The 9,458-nt window shown below is 46.0% G+C and overlaps 1 protein-coding gene across 35 annotated transcripts in view; it reads left to right on the top strand.

The window, feature by feature from the left end:
* The first annotated feature begins 121 nt into the window (after positions 1–121).
* Positions 122–9,458, top strand: part of CELF1 (CUGBP Elav-like family member 1) — a 66,554-nt gene continuing 57,217 nt past the window's right edge. For 34 of the 35 annotated variants that reach the window (XM_060400134.1, XM_060400131.1, XM_042233536.2 and 31 more), the window contains exon 1: positions 122–282. Coding sequence is in view for 1 of the 35 variants with exons in the window: in XM_060400129.1 (XP_060256112.1) it covers positions 9,226–9,230 (5 nt within the window). In the remaining 34 variants the exon portion in view is untranslated. Of the gene's footprint in view, positions 283–420; positions 9,231–9,458 lie in introns of those variants that run through there. The other variant, XM_060400129.1, reaches the window with a different exon arrangement.

The raw sequence follows: 9,458 nt of genomic DNA, 5'->3' as shown, positions 1-9,458 counted from the left end.
GCCCCTGCGCCGGGCCCCGCTCGGCTCGGCGCTGCGGGCGGCACCGCGGTGGTACGTTCCCCCGAGCCGCCCTCCCCCTCCGCGTCGGCCCTCCCCGCCGGTGGTAGGCGCCGGAAGTGCCGCCATTTTGGGGTGTTCTGCTCTGGCGGCGGCGGCAGCGGCGGCGGCGGCGGGACGCGGCGGCTCCCCCGGGACTCGGCCTCAGCAGCGAGGCGGCGGCGGCGGCGGCTGCGGAGGCGCAGGCAGCAGCTGAGGCGGCGGCGGGCTGAGGTGCAGCCGCTGGTGAGTGCGGCGGCCGCGGGATAACGGGCCGCGCGGGTGGGAGGGAAGGGGCAGGAGGGAGGCGCCGCGGGGCGGGTCCGGTCCAGGCGGCCCCGCGGGGTCACCAGGGCCCCTCCCGGCGCGGCCGCTCCGGCTTCCCCGCGGCCCCTGGAGGCAGGTCCGCGGTCTCTCCCCGGGTGTCGGGGTCCTCCGCTGCCCGGGTCCCGGCGCGTGCCTCGGCGCCCAGGGAGACCCGCCCTCCTCGTGGCCTTGCCCCTTGCCCGCGCCCTTTGCCTTCCCCCTCGGGGCTCCGAGGGCTCGGTTCCCTGCCCCGGGGGTAGCTCCGTCCTCCTTTTTTCCGGCCGCCGTGCCAGACCGAGGCTGCCTGCCCGGGACACCCCTTCCCTGCGCCTGTCGCCCCACGTGTTCTCGGTGCTTATCCTTGGGGTAGGGGTGGGGTGTCCCCAGGACCCCCGCCTCTGGAGGGCCGCGCTGCTTCTCTGGAGCTTCGGGAGCCCCCCAGTTCCTCGCCCCAGATCCGCTAGGGCCTTGGCTCACCCTCCCCCCACGTCAGGTGCTCACCCAGTCATGGCCTAGTAGCTGGGCTGGATTCTCGCACCCGGGAGCGCCGAGAGCACGGCCGGGAGCTTTCTTCCTTCGCTAAAGGACCTGCTTTTGGAATTGAAGCTTCTGGCGTCTTCGGTTGCGGTTCTCCGGGAAGGATGTTGTTTTAATTCTCGAGGACGGTTGTAGGCTTGAAGCAGCTTCTCTTTGGTTTAGGCTCATCCCCGTAGTGGAGGGGCAGGTGGTAGGGTTTTGGTCGGAGGAGGCTGCTTTAGCAAAATGGAATCCTTTTTTTTCTTTTTCTCGCCAACAAAGTTAATGCTGTACTTTTATTACCTTCGAGTGAGAAGGCTGCCTGGTAGTGTCAGACAGCGTGGAGTGCTTTATAATGCTTGCAGTGTAAGAGGTTACAGACACCCGATGAATCCTTTGCGAGAACGTCACCCTTAATAAAGGTCTTTTCGCTTTCTTTGATGCTCTGTAGGTTGAAGAGGCTTTAGTTGGATTCTCTGGCCTTTTCCACAAGTGTGACATCTCTCGGAGGGGTATTGCCAAGTTTCAGTGTCTCCTGAAATTCTCGCTGAGGAAGGGTCGTCTCTGAGAACCACCAAGGGTTCTTTCCACTTTAATGTTCACGAGTCCACTTGGAAAATAATCCAGTTGCCATAGCGTGCATAAACTATTGCTCCAGCTCCCTCCCCTACGGCTGTGTTGTTACATTCTTCTAACTTTACTTATAAGTCTGCGGTTTCTCCTCGTAAGTTAGCAAAGATTGAAGCACTGCTGGTAGGGAAGCGAAGCCGGAGCTTTCAGCTGTTGCTTCAACCAGGAAGTTGAGTTTCCCCAGCGGGCTCTTGGCTCTTGACTGTCCACAGCCTCATTCCATTGAAAATGGCCCTTGACCCAGAGCACAGGCCTCAGCTTCTTTCCAATTATTCATTCATTTTTGCCCACGGGGTTTTCTTCTCCTCAGTTGGTATCTAGACTTAAAATCCATTCGCTGCTGAGGCTAGATGAGCTGGTGAGATAGAATAGCTTTTCCAACCACTTCACTTTTCAGATGAGGAAACAGAGCCTCAGCTTCCAGATTACTTGCTTAGGACAGTTTCAACATAGATTAAATATATATATATATATGTATATATATGATGAGCAGTAATGCAGATTGCTCTTTAAGATGTGGTGGAACGGAAAGGACTTGAAGTTGGAAGGCCTTAATTGTCATCCCTGCTCTGTTACTAGCCATACAGCCTGGACCAAGTGTCTTGCTTTGCACCTCAGTTCATTCTCGTCTGTGAAATGTAGGGAATCATGACTGTTTCAGTTCAGCTTCAGTGCAGTAGTGTGGTATCAGAGGTAGACAGTGAAATTTTAAGCCAGAATGATTTATTCTTCTGACAGTTATATTTCTTATTACAGAAGTTACAAATGCATTATTAAAAATGCAGATATGCCAGAAAGGGAGAGCTTTACCCTTAGTTCCACCACTCAGAGGTGATTGGTAATGTTTAGTCTTTATGTCACTATCTCTTTTTATATGTAGTAGAAAAGTTTATTATTTTATCAAAATAGGCTTATCCTAGTTAATAGTTTTGTGATGTGTTTTTAGGATTTAATAATAGGTGATAGGCATTAACAACTACATATTAAATGATGCTGTGTTTATAGCTCCAGCACATGTGAGTTAGGCCAGAGGCTATCCCAGCATGGGAGCTGAGAATTTGCTCTTTTAAATATGCTGGGTTGAAAGGAGAGGAGAGGAAGGGCAGAGACCTGACATTTATTATATGTCTACTGTGTGATTTTTTTTTTTTTCCTTTTTAAAAATATTTTGGCTCTGCTGCTGAACGTAGAATCTGAGTCTTGAATTCTGTGCCCTTTCCTGTGACTGCCAGTGTAGCTTCTTTAACTTAACTTTCCTGGGAGGCCAGACATAGTACATAATAAGGAACTGGGAGGTTAAAGGTGGTGGTGATGTGCCTTGGGGAGGGAAGGAAAAGGGCTGTCACATGGAGGCTGGGGTGAAGAAGTTGGAGGAAGCAGAAGCGTAGGATCCTCTCTGAGCTCCAGGATCTGGGTACTTCCAACATATTGCGCTCTTTTCTTAAACCAGCAAATGATAGAATTTGGTTAAACTCTGTTTCCTCTGCTTTTTTTTTTAACAGCTGTATTGAGATGTAATTCACATACTGTACAGTTTTGTAGTTTTAGTATAGTACATTATTTTAAAAATTGTGATAAATCTAACACAGTTTTGCCATTCTAATCATTTTTTTAATGTGGCATAAAGCGCATAACCTGAAAGTTACCGTCCTAATTATTTTTGAACGTATGGTTTTGTAGCGTTAACTTGTGATTGCCAAGTGGTGTCTGACTCTCTTGCAGCCAGATGCACTATAGCCCACTAGGCTCCTCTGTCCATGAAATTTCCCAGGAAGGAAAACTGGAGTGGGTTGTTGCCGATTCCTCCTCTAGGGGATCTTCCCAAACCAGGGATTGAACCCATGTCTTCTGCAGAGAGGAGAGTTGTTTACCACTGAGCCATCAGGGAAGCCCCTGGCATTAAGTACATTCATATTAATGGAAAATAGATCTCCAGAACTTTTTCATGTTCTAAATCTGAAATTATATATCCATCAAACAACTCCCATTTTCTTCCTCTTCTCCTCACCCCAGCCATTCATAACTGCCATTCTGCTTACTACTTCTATGAATTTGACGACTTTTCTATTTATAGGTGGCTATTTGTGACTGGGTTCTTTCACTTACTAGAGTGTCTTTAAGGCTCATCTGTGTTGTAGCACGTGGCAGGATTTCTTTCCCTTTAAAGGCTGAATAACCTGTTATGTGAATATGCCACACTTTGCCTGTATATTTGTCGATGGACACGGGTTGTTTCCACCTCCGGGCCATTGTGATTGGCGCTGCTGTGAGTATGGCTGTTCAGTCTCTTCCGGCTGGTGCTCAGGAGTGGGTTGGCTGGAGCGTGGGGTGGTTCTCTGCTGAAGTCTTTGAGGAGCCTCCGTACTGTTTTCCAAGGATTGCACTGTCACACCATCCCACAAGCAGTGCGCAAGAGTCCGTCCATCTCCCCAGGCTCCCCAGCGTTTGTTTTCTTTTTTTGGCCACACCATGGGGCATGCGGGATCGTAGTCCTCCCCCGGAGACTGAACCCTGCCCCGTGGCTGGAGCACAGAGTCCTCGCCACTGGATGCCAGGGTTCTTCTCTGACCGTAGTCATTCTAACGGGTGTGAGGACTCCCTGTGGTTTTGATTTGCATTTCTGACTAATGATCAACATCTTTTCATATGCTTGGTGACCATTTCTATATCAGCTTTGCAGAAATGCCTGTTGAAGTCCTTCGCCCATTTAAAAAAATAAAAAAATTTGGGTGGTGTTGAGGTGAAGCTCTTCATTTGCTCTGAATGTTGGCCCCTTAGCAGATGTCTGAGGCTCACACACACTTTCGCCCGCGCCTTTCCACTCTGTCGTGTCCTTTGCTTTTGCTTTTGTAGCCTGTGCTTTTGGTGTCTCATCCCAGAAACCACTGCCCAGTCCAGTGCCATGAAGCTTAGCCCCTGTTTTCTTCTCCGAGTTTCATAGGTTTAGGTCATTTTCACCTTTTTTTTTGGCTGCTCCATGCCACTTGGCTTGCAGGATCTCACTTTCCCGAAGAGCAGTTGAACAGGGGCCACAACGGTGCAAGCCCGAAATCCTCAGCACTAGGCCGCTAGGGAGCTCTCCCCGTTTCAAGAGTGCAGTGCAACAACACGAAGCACATTCGTTGCGCAGTCGTCGTCTCTGCCTGTTTCCAAAGTGCTTTCTTCAACCCAAGCAGAAAATCTGTAACCATTAAGTAATAACCATCCATTGCTCCCTCCTCGCGCCTGGTAACCTCAGGGCTACTGGCAGTCCCTGTGAATTTGCCTGTTCTGGATATTTCATGTAATTGGAATTGTGCAGTGTGTATCCTTTTGTGTCTGGCTTATTTCATGTAGCCCAGTTTTCAAAGTTTGTCCATGTGTAGCAGGTATTAGGACTTTCTGTGGTTGAAGTCCTCTGCTGATTGAAGTCAGGGACATCTCCTTCATCTTGGTATCTTGCCCTCTCTTGGTGCTCCCTAAAGGCTCTTGAATTGGTTAGAATGCTTGCTCTTCATGGGAATTGCCAATTACAGGGGGATGTCCACAGATTCCCTCAGATCTTTGAAACGTATCAGTGTGCTTAAAAGTATGTAACAGTAACCCAGATCACGATTATCAGCATCACTTCTAATTTGTGGTTTATATGTACAGGAGAAGTACCACATGAAGAGAAAGAAAAGGCAAGTTTCTGCTCTTACTGTGTAACTTGCACGAGTGCTTTTTGCTCAGGAGTGGGCTGGTATCCCGGTAGTCCATACTGTGCAGAGGAAAAGTCTATAGACCTGGCGTTTAATGGCCTACTTAGAAGTAATAATGAATACTTTAAGGGTTAGAGCCTTCTGAAGGTTATCATAAGCCTCCGAGTCTGTTTCTGTATATTCAGAGTATTCTCATGGTGAAAGGCTTTCTTCTTACGATGAGCTTTTCCTTGTTTATTTGGAGGCTTATAACTGATTTTGAGCTGCTTGACTGTCTACTTTTCCTCTCTGCTTTTTGGACGTAGCCTCCAACTCCTTTTTTCTTCCTCTCCACTAACAAAAGGAGCGTGATTAATATTAATTCTTGGGACGTGAGATGAACTGGAAGTTTTATTTGGTTAACTCTGTTGTCCTAAAGAGGTGTTACAAGCTTCCCAGTACTTGATGCACAGGATTTTACTGTAGTGTTAGTGAGGAATTTATATACCCCCCTTTTTTTTTAATGATTTATTTAGGGTCATAGTTGCTGCGCTCAGGCTGTCTAGTTAGAGAGAGCAAGGGCTACTCTTTAATTCTGGTGTGTGGGCGTCTTGTTGCGGTGGCTTTCCCAGTGGCAGAGCACGGTCTCTTGGGCACACAGGTTTTGATAGTTTTGGCTCTCGGACTCCAGGGCACCCAGTAATTGTGGCGCATGGGCTTAGTTGCTCTGAAGCATGTGGGATCTTCCTGGTCTAGGGATCAAACGGGTGTCCCATTCATTGCAAAGTGGATTCTTAATGGCTTAACCACCAGGAAAGCCCCTTACATTCCTCTCTTTCAAACAATATGAACCATTTTTTTGTTCAGAACTATTCCTTGATTCTTGATTATTTTTGGTAATAGTTAAAAGTAGACTGTATCATGGAAGTTCAAGTATTTCACTATATGTTTGAAATAACAATTAACTTTATATGTAGGCCTTGTTAGCAAAACTTACAAATTCTGCTAATTGATTGCTATTAATATAATCTTGTATTTACCTGCACACCTCTTCCTAGAGGTGCCATGGCCTGCTGAAATGTTCAAAGAGCAAGTAAAATACAAACAAAATTTTTATACTAATTTTTTAATCGAGGTATGGTTGATTTACAGTATTATATGTTTCAGACGTACGACAGTGATTCACAATTTTTAAAGGTTTTGCCCCATTTATAGTTATCAAATATTGACTGTATTCCAAAACAAGAAATTTTTTAACAAAACGTGGAGAATTAATCTCATAATTGAAAGTTGATTCTAGGATTTTTGAGTTTTTAAAATTGTTTTGAAATCTGGTTTGAAAGAATGTGACTTGAATAGGGTTTATGAGCAGAGCCTGGCAGGGGTAGGTTTGACACCTCCAGCTCTGGGCCTTAAATTGGTAATATCACTGTGTGACCGTAACATTTCTGGGCTCCACCCCCCATCTTTAAAATGGAGATCACCTGGAGTGGTGATGTGAGGATTGATTGAGATAACTTGAGCTGGGCGCTGAGTCGTGCCTGGTACAGTGCTGATAATGCTGTTCCCTTTTTCCATCTGTAAAAATGGGCCTACTGCTCCTTCGTTGCTCAGTAATGCAGTTAAGCCAAATGAAAGACGCAGTTAGCATGGCTCGTGGGCCGCACATAGACGGTAGCTATGCCAGCGTTCCTTCCTTTCCCCTCTTTCAGGTGTTTTCTGTTGCACATTTTCCTTTGTTCATTGTGGCTTAGGGATAAGATTGTTTCCTAAAGCCTAATTTGTGCATCTGAATTGTTTTGCTGGGAAGAGTGTGCTTTCCTATGGAAACTTTCAGCTCATTGTTCCCTGTGGAATGCTTGGCTAATGTGGTTCCGTGACATCTTCACTTTGTGTACTTCACATGGAGTTTGTTAATAGGCAGTCTTCTGTGTTCATAGAAAACTGAAAAATACAAATGAGTATATTACTGGATTTGCTCTAGGGACACCTGGTTATAGATAACTAGTTTTAGGCTTGTGGAGAGGGTGGACTCTAATATTTAGAGTTGTAATGACAGAGGATGAGATGCTTGGACGGCATCACCGACTCAATGGACATGAGTTTGTGCAAGCTCTGGGAGATGGTGAAGGACAGAAGCCTCGTGTGTTGAACACCATGGGGTCACAAGGAGTCAGACAGCTGAGTGGCTGAATGAAGAGTTGAAAGAGTTAATTGGTTGTAGCTATTTGCTTAGTAAACTATTGTATCAAGAATCCCTATCTCAGTTTGTAATTTACTGAAGACAGTTTTCTTGATGAGATCTTTGTAATTGTAACTTGTCCTTGCCTTGAAATTGGCAGTTGGCAAAGTCTCCTTAAAGTACTGGTTTCATAACAGAGTTAATCAACAGAACTGTTGTGTAGTTTGTTTGGATTTTCTGGCGGGTGCACGCAGCTTGTGGGATTTTAGTTGCAGTTGCCCAACCTGGGATCGAACCTGGGCCCACTGAAGTGGAAGCCCTGAGCCTGAAACACTGGCCCGCCAGGGAATTCCCGTGCTCTGTAGTTACTGTTTAACCTGCTGCGCTGTGGAAGCCGCGAGCATACATTTATTTTTAACTTCTTTGAGTTCCAGACCTGTAAAAATTTTCAAGAATGTTTTGTATCCATGAACTCCACATTAACTTAACACATTCTTTCTGCTAAGGAAATCTTTAATTCCTCAAAAAATGTTACCTCACAGGCTAGAAGGATAAATACCAAAGTTTTTTTGGGGGGATTGCAACATGAGCAGTTTTTCTTTTCTTCATACTTGCCATTGTTTTTAAATTTTCATACAGAGAACATGACTTTCATAAAAGTTACATTAAAATTAGCCTGTATGCTCAGGAGATGAGAAAGTCTAGTTTGGGGAGACCGAGTATAAAATATCTTACATTAAATGATTTTAAAGCATTTCAATTCTTAGAACTTTGTGAAGTTCTGATGTAACCCTCAATCAGCTGACCTTTTCCCCACTTTACAAGAAATGGACTCACTTTTAGAACAGCATTTGAGTTGTAACATTTTGATTTTTCTTTTACTTCACTTAGAAAATGTGGCAGAAGATAGGAAGAGGAATGGTGAGTTCTGGTTTGGAGGCGGCAGTGAGATCTAGTGGATCTCAATTACTTGGTTTTAATATGCCTCTTTGGGGATGTGCTTGTAGGTTAGGGGTGTGGCTTTAGAAAGAACTGTTGGCTAGCTTTTTCTGACCTCCATGGCTGTGTTCAGCTTTGAAAAAATGGAGTTAAATATCACTTCCCCCTCCACATTGAAACTCCATTGAAATTTTATCCCCAGATTGGGAAATGTCTTTAGTTTGGGGATTATACAAAATGAAGTTTTTTTGGTTCTAAAGCTGTTTAATTTTATAGTGTTAGACATTTAATTTGGATAGGTCTGTAGTTTTCATTTCCATAACATTGTTACTCTTCACCAAAGGAACCAGTGGATTAGAAACTGTCACCACTTTCTCGTTGTTGTTTTTACCTTTTTGTTTCTTGTGAGATTGAAGCAAGCTCTCGCATGTGGGAATGTGTGACATTTTGGTGATAATGTGGGGTAACTAATAGTCTACTGTGAGTAGACTGTCTTTTTTAACCCAGTAGTTTTTGGACATCTGTTAAGTTTTTGCTAGTTTCTGTTTTGTACAGATAATTTAGGCTTTTCCCAGTTGTTTTGTGCTTACAGCTTTTGTATGTGGGAAACATTGCTCTTTTCTGTTCCAGTCCCCTCCCCACACACTACTGTCACCCAGCTCAGCCTGAGTTGTCTGCGTGGTAACCGTGCTGGGTTGGGTGGGATATTACCAGTGAGACACCTGTGCTGCCCTGGCGGCCACCTGAGCCAGAATCTAGGGGGTCCCGGGGGTGACAGGAAGTCAGGGTGGTGGTGACAGGCTCAGGGGGGTGGTGACAGGCACCTTGAAAATGCGTGGCCCACGTTCGGCAGCGGGCGGGTCACTGCTGCACTTTGAAGCAGGACTGCTCTGTGGCCTATAATCCTTTTAAGCCTTACAGCACGCTTTCAGCTAGGATATTTCACAGAAGATCTTCATGTGGTAAGAGACTGTCTGTTCCTTAGGTCCCTAATTCTTGGACGTGTCGCCGAAGCGAGAGGAGCAGGCGCTGCATGCTGTGCCCCTCGGCCCTCCCTGAGCACGGCTCTATTTCCGTGTGTCCTTCAGTGCACAGCTGGCCTCTGTCATGAAGCTGTTCCTGCCCGTTCACTCTGTAGTGTGTCATAGGCTATTATTTAGTATTAATATATTTTTTCAGTGAGATTTTAA

Source organism: Ovis aries, chromosome 15, assembly GCF_016772045.2.
Source record: "Ovis aries strain OAR_USU_Benz2616 breed Rambouillet chromosome 15, ARS-UI_Ramb_v3.0, whole genome shotgun sequence".
Taxonomy (NCBI): domain Eukaryota; kingdom Metazoa; phylum Chordata; class Mammalia; order Artiodactyla; family Bovidae; genus Ovis; species Ovis aries.
This window is presented reverse-complemented; position numbering and strand designations above follow the sequence as displayed.